The sequence below is a fragment of the Eptatretus burgeri genome, chromosome 12, assembly GCF_056783735.1.
Source record: "Eptatretus burgeri isolate ZD-2024b chromosome 12, Ebu_testis_v1, whole genome shotgun sequence".
In the NCBI taxonomy this organism is placed as follows: domain Eukaryota; kingdom Metazoa; phylum Chordata; class Myxini; order Myxiniformes; family Myxinidae; genus Eptatretus; species Eptatretus burgeri.
Genome location: NC_140972.1, coordinates 45037400 through 45061814, shown reverse-complemented (window position 1 = coordinate 45061814; position 24415 = coordinate 45037400). Strand labels below are relative to the sequence as shown.

Here is a 24415-nt window from a genome sequence, read left to right as displayed (position 1 = left end):
CCTCCTGCATGGAAAAGAACACACACATATGTATATCTTTTAAGTATATAAAGCTGAGTTTGTGTCTGTTGGTTTGTGTTAAATTGGTGTTGCACCACCAATTCCAACGGCCACGACTTCCCCACTCTCCCACAACCACCCCCTCTCACATCCAATATCCCCAAGTTTAGTGATCACCACCCACAATCATGTACGTGCACATATAATCAAAACTGAAGTCAGTGAAGAGATTGACAAATGCTTCACGACAGCAAATGTAAAAATACATACTTTGCATTTATGAAAACAATTAAGTATTACACACTTGGTATGGAAATTAATTCTTGCATCACAGATGATTCAACGCAATCAAAATCAATTTTGCTCCGAATAAAAACTTTGGGTTGGCCTATTTGGTTTTCTCATCTGAACATTTCATTTGTGATGCTATCTTGGGATCCTTGCTTGAAATTACATACACAGTCACACAGTAATCATAACGGTTTTTAATTTTTTGTTTTTCTTCCGTCAATTTTTTTTTTCAAACAAACAAATTTAAAATGGACTAAATTGGCTCAGTAAACAAAACCTTTTGTAGTTCATTACAACAAACGTAGGCTATACATAAATATTGAATTATCAGCCTCCATTCCTCCTTCCCCACCTCTCAATCCACCACTGAAATAAAACTTTTTTTTTTTTTTTACTGATTATCACTATTATTCACCATCACAAAGCATAAATAATGCTAATGGAAACAAACGCGATGCCCCTAGAATGCTAATTCACGTTTGTTTGAGTGAGATGTATGAAACAACAGGTTTCTTTCCTCGTTGTCACTTTCATTCAGCATCATTAACACTTTTATTTTGCAATTTATCATATATTTTCACTTCAACATCTGATCTATGGGAACATAAAACAAATTCATCACATTCGTTTTTATCAATAAGTGTGTGGATGACTAAGTTGTTCGCAGTAAACATAAACTTCCGGGAGCATGCGATGCAGTGCATCGTTGCCCATACACCGCCCAACTAAAGGGAGGGTTTTCAGTTCTGCTGATTCCGACAAATATTTATGACTATATGGGTACAAATTTTTGTTCAAAGTAAATCGATTGTTAGATTTACAACCTCCACCTTATATGGTAGCATTTATATTATTCCACAACAACAGGAACCCTTTAGACCGAAGCGTGACACATGGACACTTCTCCTTTTATTAAGAGATGATGATGACACTGGCATGACTTGAAAGGGCAAATCCAATGGGTTCCGATTTTATATATATATTTTTTTCCTTGTTGATTGATTGCTCAGTTAAGTGAAGAAAAATGTGAAAAAAGGGAATGTTTGCTCTGAGAAGGATTGAATGAATGCCCCTCCCCTGCTCCCCCAAGATCACCAAATTTGTCTCCATTGGACTTCTTCATGTGGGTCCAAATGAGAGCAGCAGTGTTCCACACAGACGTAAAACTTGGGAATAATTTAGAGAAGCTGTTTGAGTAGAAGTTACCGCCGTCACTGAGGGTGGACGGAGGTTATGTTTTAACCTGTTTTTACTTGGCAAAATATTTCGCCAAGTACAGTATGTTGATCTGTTGCATCTGCTTGTCTGTCACATGATTTTTGTCCACGGTTTTGAAAAAAAAGTCGTTCTGAAATTTTTTGTGAATGTAAGTGACCGGCGAAGGACAGCAACACGCATTTTTGGTCAGGATCCAGATGAGGATCCAGATACGATAATTATCCCGTGCTCGCAAAGCGAAAAGCGGGGTGAAGCAATCAGTCATGTATGTACATGTCTGCATTTTGTTTAGGGCGTACATTGAAAACAGTTCAAAGGAGGATATCGAAACTTTAGCACATGTTACATGACCATTTAATATAGCGCATATTGAGCGTACATCGAAAACTGTTTGAAATTATTGTAATTGCTTGAGCCTTTACTGTGCTCAGCTAGTGAAAAATATAGCAAAGAAGAAGATGTACAATTTGGCGTTTTAACAATCTCCCAATTTATACTTTAAAGATCTATTCTGGCATCTTGGTCATCTTCTTCTTCTTCTTCTTCCTCCTCTTCTTCATCCATGACAGCTGGGATGTAGGGTAGTTATCATTTTGATGGGGCACGACTATGCCGCTGATTCTGTGCCACTATAACAGTACACTGGTACTCATTTAGCCGACATCGTAAGGATGACAGGCTGAGTCAACCCCACCTGGTGTTAATTCAGCGGCCAACGGGGCTCGAATTCAGGACCCTAAGATTCCAAGCCAGCCAGCCATCCTAACCACAAAGCCAACAGCAGGCTTGGCCTTGGTAGTTATGAAAACACTCGAGAACGAGAATAAAAGCTACTTTGTAAAGGCTTATGAATGTACTCTGGAGCAGACTTTTCAAAGTATGATTTGTACACATTTACTTCAGAAGGTGTAGACAGACGCAATTTCAAATTTGCCACCAAAGGAGTTGGCGCACACCAAGTCCTTCTCAAGACTGCAGGGAGTAAGTATTATATGAATACCATCAAGTTTTTTGAGAGATTCTTCACCATTGAGAGATAGCGCCAAATACGATACATGATACGATATCTCAAAGAGTTAAGGATGAATTTGGACAAGATTTGGTGGACAGGTTGGGTGTGTGATAAGGGCAAATTTATAAGATTTTTGTGAAGATTCAAATCCAGATACAAGAATGTTTCAACTGAGTCTTCACCAGTTGAGAGATGGGAACAAAAACGATACATAGCATGATATCATAAAATTGTGGACGGATTCTGACAAAAGTAGGTGGATGAGTTGGTTAGGTGACAATAACAAGGCAATTCAATTTTGGTTCAGGTCTGGATCCATATCTGGCCTATCAGTGGGATTAAAACAGTAAACTGTTCAGAGGTATGCGCTCTGACAGAGGTATGCACTCTTCCGAGTGCCATTCTAGTTCGTTCTGTTTTGCAAAGTGTCGCTCTACGAGTGATTTCTTGTTTTTTTTTTACTTGTGAAATCGAAGATTGGCAAGTATATTGGTTTGTCCAGTCTGTTATTATGTCTGTCTGTCTGTCTGTCTGTCTGTCTGTCTATCGCCTGCAGGTCACATTTTTAATCTGATCTCCATGAAACTCCACCACCTGGGAAAGGTCATGACAAGCATCAAGCCTATTGTTTGAGGTCAATAGGTCAAAGTCACAAACTGGCAATATTCAACAAATTAACTTGATATCTATTTCTATAAAACTGAAAAACACGGGTGAACGGTGAGCCCTCATCAAGGTGTAATCTTTGTCGACCCCTGTGAGTATGTCGATTAACTACGTCCGGTTTAAACGTGAGTAGTCTATTAATTACAGATGATTGGAACATACCATTTCGACATGTAGACCTCTAGAGCCCTTACATCTTTTATACCCTTTGGATGATTTTTTAGACCCTTCATACCCCTGAGACACCCAAGACCGATTAAACCCCAATGACCTTACAATCCTTTAGACCCTAAAGACCCTTTACAACCCAAAGACCCTTTAAGACCACAATGACCCTTTATAGTTTAGATCCTTGACAACCTTAAGACCCCTAAAACACTTTCAGACCCGAAGACCCTGGAGACATAATAGACCCCATTAGAACCCTTCGTCCCTATAGGCCCCGTCAGAACTTCTGTCTGAGGACCTTCTGCAATAACACTTGAGGGTCAGCAGTCATAATCAAACAGCCCCCCATTGGTAAACCACATCAGTACCAAGCTCAGAGGGTGCAAAATATAATTTCATTCATTATTTTTTCCTATATATTTTTCAGGTTCTGCTTATCTTGGTTAGTGGCATCGGGAAAAGTCACACGTCAGACAGAAAAAGTCACACGGCGGACAGAAAAAGTCACACGTCGGAGAGAAAAAGTCACACGTCGGACAGAAAATGTCACACGTCGGACAGAAAAAGTCCCACGTCGGACAGAAAATGTCACACGTCGGACAGAAAAAGTCTCACGTCGGATAGAAAAAGTCACACGTGGGAGAGAAAAAGTCACATGTCGGACAGAAAAAAAAGTCACACGTCGGACAGAAAAAGTCTCACGGCGGACAGAAAAAGTCACACGTCGGAGAGAAAAAGTCACACGTCGGACAGAAAATGTCACACGTCGGACAGAAAAAGTCACACGGCGGACAGAAAAAGTCACACGGCGGATAGAAAAAGTCACACGTCGGATATAAAAAGTCACACGTCGGATATAAAAAGTCACACGTCGGATATAAAAAGTCACACGTCGGATATAAAAAGTCACACGTCGGATAGAAAAAGTCACACGTAGGATAGAAAAAGTCACACGAAGGATATAAAAAGTCACACGAAGGATATAAAAAGTCACACGTCGGATATAAAAAGTCACACGTCGGATATAAAAAGTCACACGTATGGTATAAAAAAGTCACACGTATGGTATAAAAAAGTCACACGTAGGATATAAAAAGTCACACATCGGATATAAAAAGTCACACATCGGATATAAAAAGTCACACATAGGATAGAAAAAGTCACACGTAGGATAGAAAAAGTCACACGTATGGTATAACAAAGTCACACGTAGGATATAAGAAGTCACACGTAGGATATAAGAAGTCACACGTTGAAGAGAAAAAGTCCCACGCCGGATAGAAAAAGTCACACATAGGATAGAAAAAGTCTCACGTCGGAGAGAAAAAAATCACACGTAGGATAGAAAAAGTCACACGTAGGATAGAAAAAGTCACACGTAGGATAGAAAAAGTCACACGAAGGATATAAAAAGTCACACGGATAAAAAAAAGTCACACATAGGATATAAAAAGTCACACGTAGGATAGAAAAAGTCACACGTAGGATAGAAAAAGTCCCACGTGGGAAAGAAAAAGTCCCATGAAGGATAGAAAAGGTCACACGTAGGATAGAAAAAGTCACACGTAGGATAGAAACAGTCCCACGTGACAGAGGGGCAAGTCCCACGTGACAGAGGGGCAAGTCCCACGTGACAGAGGGGCAGGTCCCACGTGACAGAGGGGCAGGTCCCACGTGACAGAGGGGCAGGTCCCACGTGACAGAGGGGCAGGTCCCACGTGACAGAGGGGCAGGTCCCACGTGACAGAGGGGCAGGTCCCACGTGACAGAGGGGCAGGTCCCACGTGACAGAGGGGCAAGTCCGTGACAGAGGGGCAAGTCCGTGACAGAGGGGCAAGTCCGTGACAGAGGGGCAAGTCCGTGACAGAGGGGCAAGTCCGTGACAGAGGGGCAAGTCTCACGTGGCAAAGGGGCAAATCCCACGTACACCCACAGGGGACAAGCCTGTACACAGATCATTAACTCTAAATTGTTTTTGGAATGAAGAATTACATCCAATTTGAGTGAAAAGGGGTGTGGTGTGGGGTGATGTGGACTGCAAATGCAATTAAAAATATGAAAGCCCATTTTCTGTATTAATACAAACATGAAAGTGCAAACAAATACAGTGCCTATAGAAAGTCTACACCATCCATCCATCCATCCATCCATCCATCCATCGGGACCATACTCTGTGCAGAGCGTTGGTGCTGCCAAAGCAGTCTCCTTGGCTATTGGGCAAAATCCTGGACGGGTCGCCATTCTGACACGGGATACCAGCAAGCTGGCAATCATTTTACCTCGGAAGGATGACAGGCAGAGTCAACCCCACCTGTCAACAATTAATTCAACAACCAAGTGGGATTTGAACTCAGGATCCTATAATCCAAAGCCCACCACCCTAACCATAAAGCCAACACAAGGAATATCATGCAATGCACATCTTTCTGTTTCTTTGTCTGTGAGCAGGATATCTCAAAAGGTTATGGACAATACTTGATGGACCGGTTGGGTGTGTGACAAAGACAAACTGATTTTATTTTGATGAAGATCTGGATTCGAATACAATAATATATTTTGTGATCCTTCACCATTGAGAGATGGGGCCAAAACGATATATAGCATGATATCTCAAAACGTTATGGATGGGTTATGACAAAACTTGGTGGAAGGGTTGGGTTGGTGACAAGAACAAGCAGATTCGAATTTGGTGTGTGACAAGGATGAATGGTCCGGATGCATATCCGGCCTGTCAGTGTTACAAAATCAAAACTGTTCAGCCTGGTGGAGGTATGCGCCATACCGAGTGCCATTCTCGTTCAAAACTTTTCACAACAAACCCTACAGCATTGCAAAGAAAACTTTGGATTGCAAACTCATAGATGCATCCAATTAAGAAAGCAAAGCAATGAACATGTTCCATCAATTTCAAATTATAAAACTTTTCAAGTTGCTTTTTCTCATGATGCCAGGTGGTCGTACTAAAAAAAGAAATTCAAGTATTTAGTCTTCCTATTATGTTTTATCCTGCATAATACGAGCTATCTCATGAGCCTTAGATCACCATAATGAAACAAAAACAAATCGTGATTGCAATGTGTGCGTTTGACATGTACAGTGAGTTCTGTGACCTACCTTGTTGTAATAGCTGTAAGTTATGGCATTGGGGTGAATGCCAGCTTTTTTAATTTCAAATAAAACCTTCACAGCCAGGACAGGATGCCCATATTGACCGCAGAGCTGCATAAGCACCCGATAACACACCTGCATACAACAAAAGGTTCTGCAAGTTAACCTCTGCTGGAATAATACATTATAGCCAATCCTGTTTTTCTGGCTACTCTAAATAAAGGCAGATCTACCTCATCGAGCAGTGGAAGGTTGCAGCTTTGCATCCGTAATAGCACCGAGTAAGCAGTCTCCAGTGCCTGCATTTTAGAATGACTTGCGTGGGCAAATGCAGGCAGGCACATGAACCACAGGCTGTAGCAATGACGCAACAAGCAGTTTGCCCAAAGCCGCGGCACATTCGAGCACGTCTTTGCAGTCTTTTGTGCTGAACGAATTTCCTGAGGGTGAGGTAAGAAAGATAAATTAATGGGGGAAGAAAAGTGCTGATAGAAAGCTGATAGAAACGATTGCAAACGCCAACAAAAATTTTGTTCACACAATAATTGTTGTAGTGGAAGTTACCTGCTGCGTTCTTCGTGCAACAAGCACTGGGCTTCCTGATGCAACACCATGTGCTGGATGGCCACCGACATCCGGCTCTGGCTGAGTCTCCACTGGGCATTTAAAGAGCTCCGGTCGCAATACCGGGAATCCATCGTAGCTGTACGAGGCGATGGGCTCCTGGACAAGGCCAGTGCTCGGAACACCGGGGGGTTCAGGAGGCATGACCAAGACCGTATGCTCACTTAGCAATACATCATGTTCTAGCAGCTGAGGCTCTTCAACATACTCGGAATCAACCTGGAATGGGGAAGAGAAAGGAAGAATGAAATACAAAATTCTGGAATAAAAGACGTCAACTATCTAAACAGATTTTTTTTTCTTCCTTTTTTATACCAATTAAAATACCTTTAAATGGAAACAAGGAATCTGTTAAAAGATACCTACGATGGAATTTGGTGCTTTCAGATTTCCCCCTTAGTTTTGGTGTGCTCGTAGCAATGCCAACATGTGAGAACATACAAAAGGAAACTAATGCACAGAAACTGTGAGGAGGGTGTGGAGGGGGAGGTTGGTGACAGGGGAGAAACCTACAATAATAAATGTGTGTGTGTGTGTGTGTGTGTCCTCAGTAACTCCAAAACCATGAAACCCAGCAGCCCAAAACTTTGCATGCACATCAAGAAAACGCCAATGAAGTGCACGGATGAAAACTGGGTGTTTCGGTCAATTTAAACACCTCTTTTGAAGAAAATTTAAGGGGTGCTCATCACAAAAAAAAACAAAATAAGCCTTACCAAAATGGTGGTGGGACATCTTGGTTAACCTTCTGTCACATTGCTTGTTGAACCACCATTTTGTTCGGCCTGTTCAAAAATGCCTTGCTTTGGAACCATGATCACCTCTCACGGACTAATTGAATTATATAATAGAAATCTGGCTTCGGATTTGAGGATCGGATCACGTGGACTAAATACCTGTCAAAATCTCGAGTGAAATCTGTAAAATTTAAGAAATCAGCAATTCTTGTAAATAGTGTATATTTATTTATTTATTTAAGAAAGGCTGTCATCCCTCTTTCTTCTCTGTCACCTTAATTCATACCTCCATAGGATAGGGTGTCACTACCAGGACCCGTGATACTTGTAGGAAACCTGAAGATTTGAACCATTGGTTTTTTTAATTCTCTCTATATGACGGACCCAGATTGCGTCTATTTCAACGTATTAAAGACGTGGGGATTGGCGTGTCAGATCTGCCGAATATTTTTGGCAATTTGAACCAGAGGCATTCCCGAATCCGCAAGGCGGTTCTGAGACTGAAAAGACAGCGGGAAATCCATATAGTATTATGGATTACCTAAACACTTCTTCATTCACCACTGAGATGTCTGGGCACGTGAAGTATATACAGAATTTGCTAGTGACGGGTAGTATTTTGAGAGAGAAATGTGATGCGGTCCCACGGTGTTCATACACATCTTTTGATGGCGTGGCAGTGCTGAGTGAGCGATGTGTTAAGGTGAAGTGAACGAGTTATTACGTATGCAGGGGAAGGGGTACGTGGGAGGAGGGAGGGGAAGGGGTGGATGGAAGTGGGGGGGGGTAGTAGGAGGCAGGGGTTGGTCTGGGATGAGGGAGGGGAAGGGGTGGAAGGAGGGACCCAGCATTGTACCTTTGCTCATATAGAAATGAACAACAATAAAAATCCATCCTCCCATTGTTACTAAGTGACCCGTGAAGGGAAAGCAATGCATTGATGAAGAATAAAAATGGTAGCATCCTCTGAAACAAACTCACACATTGCCAGAAATTAGAATAAACCTTAAAACTTTGTGCTCTATAGACTATAATCCATCCTTCAAAAGCCTCAACTTCATTTCATCAGGTGCATTTCTTTCCACATGCATAATCTTCACACTGGAAGCACTCAAACTATCATGACCAGCATCACTTTCCTAACCTCTCATCATTTATCTAGCCTCCGAAAAATAGTTAAGACATCTCCCTCTCGAGTTACACATTATTATTTTAAATATTTTCTTTTTTGAGCAATAAATATAGCCGAAATGGCCCACCTTTTCCACACACTCGTCAAAAAAGGCAAGGCTGGCATTCTTATCCCCCGCAAAAGAACATTCTTCAATAAAGCGGATGAACATTTGTGTTTTGGTGAGCTGATTGTAGAACTTCTGATATGATCTATCACGACTCCTCAGGAAACCTGAAAATGTAGCATCAATATGTGCTTCAAAAGGAATGAAGGATGAAGAGGTAATGACAAACTGCACAAAACAACTTCATACCTGAGGTTAAAAACCCATCAGCTTCTCACTTGACAATAGCTCATACGCACAAAAAATGTGATAAATACCTTAAAATGTAATACGCAAATAAAGCCGCACTCTAAACGGTTTCGGCAGACTTCGAGTAATTCTCTATTTAATGTTGGTGTTCAATCATTCAATCAGTTGCATGTATTTCCCGGTATTTTTTTTTAATTGTATTTCAGGAGTAAGAGTAGGAGTTTTGTTTTTCATTACAAAAAGAGTTTTGATTATATCCACAGACAAATCAAACTAGAAATGAGTGTGCGCACCATCGCAATTCCCCACACTTCCTTGCTAAAGTAAAGCAAAAATTATATATTTTTTTCATGCGTTACATTAAAAAATATATCATTACATAAAATCGTTACAACGTTGATTGCATACACCAAGTTTAATTTAAAAATATTAAAAATGCATCTGTTATTGAATTTTTTGGTACTTGACCTTTTGACCCCACACCAGGGGCGGGACCAAAAATGATACTGCTCTGGCGCCTTAGTGCCATGTGGTGATCATAACTACCAAGTTTGGTGAATTTCTGCACAAGTGTTTGGGAGGAGATAGTGTGATGGACGGACAGACAGACAGGTGGAGGCGATTACAATATCCCCCCATTTAAAGAAAAAAAAAAGGTATTGGGATAATTACTCTTAACCTTACAGCATGAGGGAATGTGTGAAAAGTTCCTAGGTGGAGAAAAAGTCAATAAAAACATATTACTGCTATTCAACTTTTTATACTATTATTAAAAACAAATTAACTTTATATATTTTATGTACTGGCACTTGATAACTATTAAATGTCCAGCTAGGTCAAAACAACTAAATTATAGGGCAAGCAGTTAAATAAGGAAGTACCTTGAAGATCAAACAGAGTGCTTGCGTCGGTGGCCTTTTCAGACGAGCCCTGCATAATGGGCTGCAAGAAAGCCCGGTAGCCTCGAAGCACCGCCACCATGAACCAAAGGAATGCTTCTTGAATCTGCATCTCAAACAGCAATCCGGTGTGGCGTGATACTCCAGAATCCAATGCACCATCCTCTTTTCCAGCCTCGAAGCCTACAATTCATATTTCACATCATAAAATTGCAAGCTCAACCAGGAAATGTCCTCAATTATGCATCACAATTTCAAACTAAATACTTGGTATCTCGACTTGAAAGTCAAATTCTTCATACAAAATATATATATATATATATAAAAATTAAAAAAAACGTAGAAAGCCACGATTTTTTTTTTTTGGAACATGTATCTTACACTTTACACATAAACAGACGAACAGACAAACAGACCAACACACACGCACGCGCGCACGCGCACGCGCACACACGCACGCGCACACGCGCACGCGCGCACACGCACGCGCACACGCGCACGCACACACACACACACACACACACACACACACACACACACGCACACACACACACACACACACACACACACACACACACACACACACACACACACACACACACACACACACACACACACACACACACACACTCCAGAGAGTTTGTTTTTGTTTTTCAAGGATACACTTGAAGCCAGTGCATTTAATGTTTAGCAATGTTTTTGATTTTCTATCTTGTGTCACAGATGCCAAAATTCAAACTATGAAATGCACGAATCCCCCCACCACCCTCGACGACCTCCATTGCCCCCTCACGACCCAATATCCTCACGACCCAACAATTCCACAAAACTAATCGCATTGTTCTCGGAATTACTTTTTTGGGGCTTTTTTTTCCCAATAATACACTTCTGACATCTCTGGCCTCATTCCATGAAATGCATCAGTATCAAATTATAAATCTTCCGATCACCCCACACAACCCTCGATCATTAAGTGAGCCCATGCTGTTTGACTAACAATTGTCAAGACTTTATACAAAACATTTTCAAATGTACTTTTATGGCTGGGCTTGCAATTTAAGAAATTCATCCAAACATTTCACTTGTTTAAATATCCAATAACAAAATGTACAATGCCAAAAAAACATTGTTTTGTTTTTTAAACATTGATAATGCCGTTACCAGTTTCTTGCAGGGATAGTCCGATTTGTAATAATTACCTACATTCCAATCTTATCACACAACCGGCAAAAAGTACCCCTCCAGTGACAGGAAAAGCAAGCAAAAGTATCCGTCCCCAGTGATGGGAAAAGTTTAAGTTAACCTATCAATTTAAATTATTTCATGGACTTTAAAAAAGGTCAATTGTGTTGCACTCATGGTTTCACTCAGAGCCAAAAGTCTGCACTAGTGACACTGCCCACCAAAAAATGGTGGTGCAACATCAGGCGGCGGAGATGGGATTGGTCTAAAAAGAGGCTATTTTAACTTGTGTGTTGCTCCATGAAGATCTGTATTACATCGACTTTATCCAGATGTTCATGTTGATTTTAAAGATTACTGGAAGGAATGATAAAAAAGAGGATGTTGAGCTTTGTCTACGTGCGCAGGTTTTCAAACACAGCGTGGGAAGTGGCCGCCATAAATGGGAGACAGACAAATGCACAGACAGACACCACGGTTCGCAATATATATGTATATATACGAGCAAATACAACCTGTCGCTTCGCTGATGGGGGTATAAAGGGGGGGGGGAGTTATGGGAGGGAGGGGAGAAAGAGAGGGAGGGGGGAGAGGGAGAGACAGAGAGGGAGAGAGGGAGAAAAAAAGAGACAGGAGGGAGAAGGGACATAAAGGAGTGGAGAAGGGAGAGAGAGGGGGGGAGAAGGGAGAATGTGAGACAGGGGGAGAGAGAGAAGGAGGAGGGAGCAAGGAGGAAACGAGGAGGGAGGAGGTGTGGGGGGGCTAGGAGGGGGAAGATCGAGGAAGGGGAAGATCGAGGAAGGGGAAGGGGTGGGAAGAGTGGTGCCTCAAACGCCACTCTCCACTCTACACTCCAGGAGAGGAAGGGGGTGGGAGCGAGGAAGATGGGGGAGCAAGGAGTGGGAGTAAGTTTGAAAGGAGGTAAGCATGAGGGGAGGAATTCTCGATTTGTGTTTGGTAGTGGGACTTGTGGAAAAGGGTGGGGGGGAGGGGTAGTCCAGGATTGAACAAAATAGGATACATTAATGCAGCATGCGGACACCGCCGGGAGATGTCCATGGGGGTGAAGAGGGGAGGGTGTTTGGAGGGAGGTAAGCATGAGGGGAGGGGGAGGGAAGGCAATGTGATGAGAAGGGAAGGCATCGCTTTCTCTACCCACCTTACCCAGTCACACCCAACTGTCCTGGACTCTGTGTCCTTTTCTCCTGACAAGGTGGAGAGCTTGCTGTCAAACCTCGACTCAGATTCTGCAACTGGTCCAGACGGCATCAGCCCACGTGTCCTAAAAACCTGCTCTTGCTCACCCCCTCTCTGTTCCATTCACCCTCTCATTTGCTCAAGGTCATCTGCCATCTGCTTGGAAATCAGCAAACATTACTGGCCTGCACAAAAAAGGTGCAAAAACAGATCCCTGCAACGACAGACCAATCAGCCTTCTCCCAATCATCAGCAAGGTTATGGAATCCATCATCGCCTCAGATATTAAATCCTTCGTCTTCTCCAATGGCTTGATTTCTGATCATCAATTTGGTTTCAGACTAGGTCACTCTACCCTAGATATGCTGCTTCTGCTCTCCCAACAATGGATGGGTCCTCAATGCCAGATATGAAATCCGAGCCATATCCCTGGACATATCATGTGCTTTTGACACGGTTTGGCACTCTGCCCTGCTCACCAAACTTTCTTACTACGGTATCCAAGGCCATCTCCACTCATGGCTCGCAGCCTTCCACTCCTGTCGCATTCAACGTGTGGCCCTAATTGGAGTTATTTCATCCCCTCTTCCTGTCCAGGCTGGAGTTCCTCAAGGTAGCGTTCTGGGCCCTGTTCTTTTTCTGGTTTTCATCAATGATCTATCCGACTCTCTGGAAAATCCTCTATATCTCTTTGCTGATGACTCCACCATCGGCTGTACCATTGGTCATCACTCAGACCGGCAAACAGCAGCTTCTTCGCTCACTGCAGATCTGGGTAAAATCACAAACTGGTCCAAAACGTGGAACATGTCTTTCAATCCGGACAAATCTCACACTTTCACTGTCTCTCCGAAAGGACCGTTTAGAAAACAACCCCATCCACTTTCTCAACAATCCTCTGGAAGAAGTCCTTTCTTTCAAGCTTCTGGGTCTCACTATCTGCCATGACCTTTCCTGAGAAAGCCACATTTCAAACCTCGCCTCCAAAGCCAGTCGCCGACTGGGAATTCTCCATCGTGCAAAGTCCTTCCTCGGCCCACCTGAGCTCCTGATCACTTACAAAGCTTTTGTCCGCAGTCTGATGGAGTACTGCTCTCCCACTCTGGGCTGGTGCTCCTGCCTCCCACCTTTCCTGGCTTCACGTTGTGGAAACCAAGGCATTTCTGATCATTGGCATCTCCCGCAATGAGGCTGAGTCTTTGGGCCTCTCACTCAATCACCGCAGGCTGGTCGGTGGTCTTTCTGTATTCTACAGTCTTCTCTCCAGCCTCGCCCCCCCCAACCACCCGCTCTCTCTGCGATTTGTCCCCACCTCATTTCCGCAGGGCGTTCAAGGTCCGCCAACAACCCCCTTCAGGTAAAACTACCAAAATCACGAATCACTGCTCACCTTCACTCTTTCATTCCTGTTTTTCCCACCTTTGAAATAAACTCCCTCACTCTATTCAATCCCATTCCTCCCTCCAGGTCTTCAAAACAGCTGTTCACCACCACCTCTTCTCATCCCCCATCCAAATCCTCAATTTTTTTTCTACCCCCGATAATCCACCCAAGCCCACCTCCTTCAAATTCCCTGCTTTCCTTCCTGAAAGTCCCTGTAATGTCCATCTTGTATTCCCCATGTTCCCCGCCCCATCCCTCTCCCTTCCACAGATCTCCTAATGTCTATTCCCCACTCCTTTGTCCTTCCCACTCCCGCCCCTCTTGTCTCATGCCCCCCTTGCTGTGCATTGTGTGTTAGCTCTCACATGAGCCTCAACAAGGTATACAAAAAAAAATTAAAAATGGAAGGCAGCGGGAGGGGAAGGGGAGGGAAGGCAGCATGAAGAGATGGGAAGAGAAGGGCGATAAAATGCACCCAAACAGCAACATCTTCTTTGTAACTACCCGGGTTCTATATAAAACTGGGTGGGAGCATTTAAAACCCATGCTATCTGCCTGGAAAAGGCCTGCCTCTATGCAGCGACCTTTGCACCCCACTGGTCAGCTTACTCTGAATCTGATTCATACATTAAACACTATGGGGAAGCAATATTAAATTCAAAACTAAACTGTCAGCCCTTAACAGTCTCCTTGACAAAGGGGGAAGGGTGGGGAAACGGAGAAGGATGAGAGAGGGAGAGGAGATAAAGAGGGAGAGGAGGGGGGATTTCCGGCAGATGTGATGTCCAGTCTGACATCCATCTGAGAGACGGCACACACATTGATGAATCACCCTGCCTGTAAAACACCGGGATGACAGTTTAAAGCTGGGTCACGATTCAAACCCAGGCTAGACGGCTAAGAGCAAGTGTGCGTACCTCTCGGCTATCCTGCCGTGATGTGGCAATTCATTGCTTTGGAATTGAAAACATTTTTTCCTCATTGTAATCATCAAATTTATTTTGCCTTCTTAATGTCAGAGATGTGCACACAGATAACCACGCCGCAGTATCGCCATGGTAGCTTGTAGAGATTGAGGTTGAAGAGCGCTCCAAGCAAGCAATCCAATCACATAGTTTAAGAAACTTAAAAACGAAACATTTAATTTTTTTATGTATTTATCTATCCTGAAGTTAAAGGTCGTATAACGAAAGATGATCTTACAAAAAGTGGAAACATGGCGTAAAATAAAATGCACATTTTCAGCGACCTAGCCATCAACCAATGCACTGCAGAACAACGCGGGACCAAAGCGGGCGAGTGGCACCTGAAATTTGTTAAAGTCGATCCATATTCAGTATTCAGTGACAGCAGGCACTCGACAATATTCACACTAAGTGGCTTAAGCACCCAAGGAAGCACTCCAACAAAACGGTTGACAAGGAACGGATGGCGTGGCAAGCGATTAGCGATCGCCGATCCGTCATATTAAACACCTCCCGGAGATGCCTGAAATGTGAAACTATTTCCGAATTGGACAAATTAACACTTTTTTAGCAGTCAAAACTGCTGCTAAGTTCATTTCTGGACCTTACATTTTGTAATTTGGCTTAGTTTAAGATATTCTGGAGGTCATGGCATGTGCGGAAATTAAATAAAGCTATGAACGCTGGCATCTCCAGGCGTTTATAAGCATGCACAATGTATCCCAGTGATTTGAAGGTATGATGATCAGGCATTCGATGATATAAGTGAGGAAAGTGAGGAAACCCCCCCCCCCCAAAAAAAAACCATCGTTAAGAAATCGTTGTTGCCTGTTCCAAGCCGCATTGTTGAGCAGACCAAAAAAAAAAACAAATGGAGGCTTAAGACTCTTGGGAGCTGACAGAGGGCTGACCAAGCCTGGTGTTGGCTTAATGGTTAGGGTGGTGGCTTGGGATCCTAGGGTCCTGAGTTCAAGTCCCGTTGGCCGCTGAATTAAAATACACCAGGAGGTTGACTCAGCCTGTCATCCTTCCGAGGTCGGCAAAATGAGCATCAGTGTACTGGTAAGGGGGACACTGCATCAGCGGCATAGCCAACAGCCACAGGTTGAACTCGATAGAGAGAGGGCTGACCAAGATGGTGTGCTGCCATCTTAGTAAGGGTTATTTTGGGTTTTTTTCATGATGAGAACACCCAAATTATCTTCAAAAGGGGTGTTTAAGTTACCTCAAACAGCCAATTTTCATTCATGCACCACCTTAGAGTTCCCCTAATATGCATGCAAAGTTTGGGGCTGCTAGGGTTCATGGTCTTAGAGTTATGAAGGAGACGGACGGACACACACTGATGTGTGTGTGTATGTGTGTATGTGTGTATGTGTGTATGTGTGTATGTGTGTATGTGTGTATGTGTGTATGTGTGTATGTGTGTATGTGTGTATGTGTGTATGTGTGTATGTGTGTATGTGTGTATGTGTGTATGTGTGTATGTGTGTGTGTGTGTGTGTGTGTGTGTGTGTGTGTGTGTGTGTGTGTGTGTGTGTGTGTGTGTGTGTGTGTGTGTGTGTGTGTGTGTGTGTGTGTGTATGTATGTATGTATATGTGTATATATATATATATATATATATGTATATATACATACATACATATATATATATATATATATATATATATATATATATATATATATATTGTTGCGGAAATGGCCCTTAGTGTGTTATTAAATATAGGATTAGCCCAGATCCCCTATTAAATGCATGTTTAGCCAGGTTGTTCAGTAAATGGATGTTACATGTGTCGGGAGGTGTAGGAGGGTGTTCATTGTTCGTACATTGGTGGTGGACCGAGAGGTTCTTCTTCTTCCTTCCTCTCTCTGGACAATAGACTCCGCCCAGCGCTCTGAGAGGGGGAGTGGCCGAGAGAAGGAAGTGAAACTGCAGTCGGCCGAGAGGCGAGAGGGTAACTGAGCGCGCCGAGTCTGCCATTTGGCAATAAGAGAAACTGCCTGCGCGTCGAGTCGGGCAATCGACTTTGTGGAGGAGTGGTTTTGGCCGGCGGTGCCTCCTCGGCCACGGACGCAGCCTGCGGAGCCCAACACCTCGATTTGGCCTTGTCTGGTGAACAGGCCAGGCCTGGACTTGTATGCTGGACCTTGTGAAAAGCCAGTTGGAGCATACCACCGTGGATCTTTCGCTCTAGTGCAGTCGACCTCGCGGGGTCTGAACGCGCCGAGGCTGCATGCGTGAGGGCTGCGACAAATGCACGACACCGCCATCTTGCCACACCGCATGTTCGAGCTGGGTGCTCGAATCCATTGACATCGGCTTGTCACGAGCCGCATTCGGGCTTTTAACACTTTTCTTCTCGTCCATGAAGCATCACCAAGTACTCTGTGTCTTGTCTGCATGCTGTCCGTGTCTTGTCTCAGGTTTACCTCGTTAGGGTCCCCTTCGAAACCCGTAATCCGTAGCTCCCTAGTTAAGAACCGGTTATAGATTAATTATAACATTGTCGTGAATGCTTTGCTTGTGTTGTGTTCCCCGATGTGTCCGCAATAAATGTGGCCGATTCGTATGAAGTTGCCGCTTTGAATTAATTTGTGCCGGGCCGAGGAACGATCTGCTCGATTTGGATATAAAAACCAAAATGGTTACAGACTGGCAGAATTCGCTCGGTCTCTGACAAAACCAGTCTGTAACAGGGGTCTATTTCCCCAACTGGTAAGGTCCAGGTGTACGTTGGTATCGCGATTCGAGATGCGTGACCCGAGGCCTGTGCCGAACCAGCCGGCATTATAACCCCCTAGACGGCGGTGGTTAAGTGATGCCGAATATTCAACATTTGGCTGTTGAGAGAAGGGTGCGAAAACCCAAACTGGCGACGGATTGGAGCCGACTTGGGTGGCATTCGAATCCCGCCACCACTGAATATTTAACAATATATATATACATATATATATATATATATATATATATATATATATATATATATATATATATATATATATATATATACTAGCAACAGTACCCATCACTTCACTGATGGATTTAATCGAAAGACAACATGTTATTCTTTACAAACATTCGGCTCTATTCACTCTATAATTTGCCCAAGGTTATCTTAGATCTACTTGGACGTCTGCCAACATTATCTTCATCAACCATCCTTGCTGCCTATATCTGTATGACCTTCGCTTCCGCTTAAAAAAAAGTGAAATGAAACATTTTGAAAATTTCTAATTAATATCACTCATATTTCAACATCACCATAATGCATTTTGTTAAGTTGATTAAACTTTCTTTTTATAAGATAATTTGTAATGCCGGATACCACTGGGGCTGCTATACGATACACATTTACATTGAGATAATTGCGGTCTCCCCTCCACCTCGAACCCACTCCCCCCCGAAATACGTGACAGAAACCATACTTGGAGAACCCTTGGTAACGCAAAATTTTGTTGGATTTGATTCAGGACAGTAGTTTTTTGTTTTGTTTTTAGAAACATAGGGTCTATTCGATCCACAGCATTGCACAACTTGGAAAGTTGAAGAAAAAAAAAAGTAGGCGAGATATGTGCAAGCCAATATTTTGTGTATCATTCTTCAGCTCGTCTTGGTGAACTCCATTTCAAGTAGGCAGTGACCACGATTCAAAGCGTGTGTGTGTGTGTTTTGGTTAATCGCCCACAGGACACACAATGTTGAGGGTGTCTTGTCTTTACTGTTGTTATGGATGTATAACAAATTAATTTCCATTAAAAATTAAATCTGAGCATTTTTATAGTCTATAGTTGTGGCTTAGTCATGCACATTTCTTTTCAAAAACTTTTCCCTTGAAAGTATGAATCCATTTGGGCACAAAATACATGCCACAGCCAAGACAGTCGTTGCTGTGACAACCCTCGATCCTCCTGTAAACTATTATTCAGTTATGAGAGAATGGCTAAACTGTTTGTTTGGTTTTTTTTTCTTTCTTTTTCTAACACCTGACTCCCAACCTCTCCTCCCAGTGTTAGGTTCAGAGAGGATGGGTGTGGCACAGATTAAGCATCCTGGGGATTTAACAATTACTATTTCACCTTGAAACAATACATTACAACAGATGCTCAAACTATTCACCATTATCACCCATATACTTCTGAATGCATTTCACACAAGTGAACATTCCTTGATAAGGAGGAACTTCATAAACATCGATCACTCAGAGTGTATTTTCACTAGATGGATCCTGGTCCTGAATGGAACATTCAGATTGTATTTTCTCCAATTCCTCCATGTTTCTGGTTGGTCGACATAAACTGAATTCAGATGCCTCCATAGAAAGGAGCCAAGTAGTGTGAGGTTTAGTGACCCAGTAGTACCCGACTTTGACAAACAATCGTTATGGCGCCCGACTTTCGCAAATAATCACGATAGCGCCAGACATAACTTCAGATACCCCCATAAAAAGGAATCCAGCGGAATGAGGTTTAGTGACCCAATGATACCTGGCTTTCACCAACAATCCCTATGACACGTGGCTTTCGCCAACAATGAGATAGTACAGGGAAGGCCCATCACATCTGCGATATTAATCTAATTTGTGAGTTTATTGACTCTTGGGGGAGGGGGAGCAGGAAAGCTGAACATGGTTGTTGGGTAAACAAACACAACCAGCACATTTACCTTTTGATAAGATCTTCTAGCAAACATCACAATTACAACACATGTATCCTATCACCTTTACATACCCAAGCTACCTCCCATTCCTGCCAATATCCACATACCCCTCTATCTCTGATACTTCTCAGTACCTATATCTAATTCAGGTTTACACCGATCTACTGTTTCTACTGCCACTACCTTTCCAGGGAGACCATTCCATGAATCAATAGCTACTGTCCCAAGTGAAAGACCAATGCTTTATGACAATCCTAACAATCCTCTTCTAAAATTTATACAAGACTGTGGTCCCTAGTTCTGTCACTATCCATTCTGCTGAAAAACTTCTCCATCGATTTTATCTAAACCCTTCATTATCTTAAACATCTCTATCAGATTCCCTTGTAATCACCTCCTTTATCACATACTAGCTGAAGCACCCGGTAATACCCAGAAAATTTGCCCTATTTTCCTCACGCTAGTTAGACTGAGGCATTAGTTGTGTGGAGAAAATTCGGAAGGCTTCTTTTATTCCTCAGATTTATGGAAGGAAGGCTATATGCTGCCGTAATCCTCAGAGAGGTCATTGTTGAAGGTGGCCTTGAGCCACTCAATGTTTCTAGCAGCAGTGAAAACTGTCCTTGATGTCCTGCCAAAACCTGGACCGAGAAAGCTGGAACGTGAGTTTTGTGCTTCTCTCGCCCGTCGGTGTGACGCTCTATTTGCAGTAAGGCGACTCTCTCTGCAGCTGACTCCGCTTGCCTGGCTCTTTCATGAGCAGATCTCTCAGCAGTAAAACGTCTCCGTCCGTCTGTCTGTCTGTCTGTCTGTCTGTCTGTCTGTCTGTCTGTCTGTCTGTCTCTCTCTCTCTCTGCAGCTGACTCTGCTTGCCTGGCTCTTTCATGAGCAGATCTATCAGCATTAAGACGTCTGTCTCTGTCTCTGTCTCTGTCTCTCTCTCTCTCTCTCTCTCTCTCTCTCTCTCTCTCTCTCTCTCTCTCTCTCTCTCTCTCTCTCTCTCTCTCTCTCTCTCTCTGCAGCTGACTCCGCTTGCCTGGCTCTTTCATGAGCAGATCTCTCGATCGATCTCTCGATCGATCTCTCGATCGATCTCTCGATCGATCTCTCGATCGATCTCTCGATCGATCTCTCGATCGATCTATCTCTCGATCGATCTATCTCTCGATCGATCTATCTCTCGATCGATCTATCTCTCGATCGATCTATCTCTCGATCGATCTATCTCTCGATCGATCTATCTCTCGATCGATCTATCTCTCGATCGATCTATCTCTCGATCGATCTATCTCTCGATCGATCTATCTCTCGATCGATCTATCTCTCGATCGATCTATCTCTCGATCGATCTATCTCTCGATCGATCTATCTCTCGATCGATCTATCTCTCTCGATCGATCTATCTCTCGATCGATCTATCTCTCGATCTATTCCTGATCGATCTATCTCTCGATCGATCTATCTCTCGATCGATCTATCTCTCGATCGATCTATCTCTCGATCGATCTATCTCTCTCGATCGATCTATCTCTCGATCGATCTATCTCTCGATCGATCTATCTCTCGATCGATCTATCTCTCTCGATCGATCTATCTATCTCTCTCGATCGATCTATCTATCTCTCTCGATCGATCTATCTATCTCTCTCGATCGATCTATCTATCTCTCTCGATCGATCTATCTATCTCTCTCGATCGATCTATCTATCTCTCGATCGATCTATCTCTCTCTCGATCGATCTATCTCTCTCTCGATCGATCTATCTCTCTCTCGATCGATCTATCTCTCTCTCGATCGATCTATCTCTCTCTCGATCTCTCGATCTATCTCTCTCTCGATCTCTCGATCTATCTCTCTCTCGATCTATCTCTCGATCTCTCGATCTATCTCTCGATCTATCTCTCGATCTCTCGATCTATCTCTCGATCTCTCGATCTATCTCTCGATCTATCTCTCGATCTCTCGATCTATCTCTCGATCTCTCGATCTATCTCTCGATCTCTCGATCTCTCGATCTATCTCTCGATCTCTCGATCTATCTCTCGATCTCTCGATCTCTCGATCTATCTCTCGATCTCTCGATCTATCTCTCGATCTCTCGATCTCTCGATCTATCTCTCGATCTCTCGATTCTGTCTCGATCTCTGATCTCTGATCTGTCTCTCGATCTCTCGATCTATCTCTCGATCTCTCGATCTCTCGATCTATCTCTGATCTCTCGATTTATCTCGATCTCTCGATCTCTCTGATCTATCTCTCGATCTCTCGATCTATCTCGATCTCTCGATCTTATCTCTCGATCTCTCGATCTATCTCTGATCTCTCGATCTCTCGATCTCTCGATCTATCTCTCTCGATCTCTCGATCTCGATCTGTCTCTCGATCTCGATCTATCTCTCGATCTCTCGATCTATCTCTCGATCTCTCGATCTCTCGATCTATCTCTGATCTCTGATCTCTCGATCTCTCGATCTCTCGATCTATCTCTATCTCGATCTATCTCTCGATCTCTCGATCTATCTCGATCTCTCGATCTCTCTCGATCTCTCGATCTTATCTCGATCTCGATCTCTCGATCTATCTCTCGATCTCTGATCGATCTCTGACGATCTCTCGATCTCTGATCTCTCGATCTATCTCGATCTCTCGATCTCTCGATTTATCTCGATCTCTCGATCTTCTCGATCTCGATCTCGATCTCTCGATCTCTCGATCTCTCGATCTCTCGATCTCTCGATCTCTCGATCTCTCGATCTCTCGATCTCTCGATCTCTCGATCTCTCGATCTCTCGATCTATCTCTCGATCTATCTCTCGATCTATCTCTCGATCTATCTCTCGATCTATCTCTCGATCTATCTCTCGATCTATCTCTCGATCTATCTCTCGATCTATCTCTCGATCTATCTCTCGATCTATCTCTCGATCTATCTCTCGATCTATCTCTCGATCTATCTCTCGATCTATCTCTCGATCTATCTCTCGATCTATCTCTCGATCTCTCGATCTCTCGATCTCTCGATCTCTCGATCTCTCGATCTCTCGATCTCGATCTCGATCTCTGATCTATCTCGATCTCTCGATCTATCTCGATCTATCTCTCGATCTCTCGATCTCCCGGTCTCTCGATCTCTCGATCTCTCGATCTCGCTCTCGATCTATCTCTCGATCTATCTCTCGATCTATCTCTCGATCTATCTCTCGATCTATCTCTCGATCTATCTCTCGATCTATCTCTCGATCTATCTCTCGATCTATCTCTCGATCTATCTCTCGATCGATCTCTCGATCGATCTCTCGATCGATCGATCTCTCGATCGATCGATCTCTCGATCGATCGATCTCTCTCTCGATCGATCTCTCTCTCGATCGATCTCTCTCTCGATCGATCTCTCGATCGATCTCTCTCGATCGATCTCTCTCTCGATCGATCTCTCTCTCGATCGATCTCTCTCTCGATCGATCTCTCTCTCGATCGATCTCTCTCTCGATCGATCTCTCTCTCGATCGATCTCTCTCTCGATCGATCGCTCTCTCGATCTCTCGATCTCTCGATCTCTCGATCTATCTCTCGATCTCTCGATCTCTCGATCTATCTCTCGATCTCTCGATCTCTCTCTCTATCTCTCGATCTCTCGATCTCTATCTCTCGATCTCTCGATCTCTATCTCTCGATCTCTCGATCTCTATCTCTCGATCTCTCGATCTCTATCTCTCGATCTCTCGATCTCTCTCTCTCGATCTCTCGATCTCTCTCTCGATCTCTCGATCTCTCTCTCGATCTATCTCTCGATCTATCTCTCGATCTATCTCGATCTATCTCGATCTATCTCTCGATCTATCTCTCGATCTATCTCTCGATCTTATCTCTCAACTCTCGATCAATCTGATCTATCTCTCGATCTATCTCTCGATCTATCTCTCGATCTATCTCTCGATCTATCTCTCGATCTATCTCTCGATCTATCTCTCGATCTATCTCTCGATCTCTCGATCTCTCGATCTCTCGATCTCTCGATCTCTCGATCTCTCGATCTCTCGATCTCTCGATCTCTCGATCTCTCGATCTCTCGATCTCTCGATCTCTCGATCTATCTCTCGATCTATCTCTCGATCTCTCGATCTCTCGATCTATCTCTCGATCTATCTCTCGATCTATCTCTCGATCTATCTCTCGATCTATCTCTCGATCTATCTCTCGATCTATCTCTCGATCGACTTCGATCGACTGATCGATCGACTGATCGATCGATCTCCGATCGATCGATCTCTCGATCGATCTCTCTCTCGATCGATCTCTCGATCTCTCTCGATCGATCTCTCTCGATCGATCTCTCTCGATCGATCTCTCTCGATCGATCTCTCTCGATCGATCTCTCTCGATCGATCTCTCTCGATCGATCTCTCTCGATCGATCTCTCTCGATCGATCTCTCTCGATCGATCTCTCGATCGATCTCTCTCGATCGATCACTCGATCGATCAGCTTCTCGATCTTCGATCGATTCGATCTCCTGATCGATCGATCTGATCGATCGATCTGATCGATCGACTGATCGATCGATCTCGATCGACGACTCGATCGATCGATCTCCTGGATCGATCGATCTCCTCGATCGATCGATCTTCGATCGATCGATCTCGATCGATCGATCCTCGATCGATCGATCTCCTGATCGATCGACTGATCGATCGGACTGATCGATCGATACTGATCGATCGATCGCTGATCGATCGATTCCTGATCGATCGATCTCCTGATCGATCGATCTGATCGATCGATCTCCTGATCGATCGATCTCCTGGATCGATCGATCTTCC

General features: G+C 43.6%; 1 protein-coding gene across 8 annotated transcripts in view; it reads right to left on the bottom strand.

The window, feature by feature from the left end:
- Positions 1–24415, bottom strand: part of LOC147015523 (C-myc promoter-binding protein-like) — a 215415-nt gene that overhangs the window by 70206 nt on the left and 120794 nt on the right. For all 8 annotated transcript variants that reach the window (XR_015050358.1, XM_085850314.1, XM_085850313.1 and 5 more), the window contains 5 exons: positions 10193–10393; positions 9084–9229; positions 7028–7306; positions 6697–6903; positions 6470–6598 (listed from right to left, as the gene is read on the bottom strand). Coding sequence is in view for 7 of the 8 variants with exons in the window: in XM_085850314.1 (XP_085706440.1) it covers positions 6470–6598; positions 6697–6903; positions 7028–7306; positions 9084–9229; positions 10193–10393 (962 nt within the window). In the remaining variant the exon portion in view is untranslated. The remainder of the gene's footprint in view (positions 1–6469; positions 6599–6696; positions 6904–7027; positions 7307–9083; positions 9230–10192; positions 10394–24415) is intronic.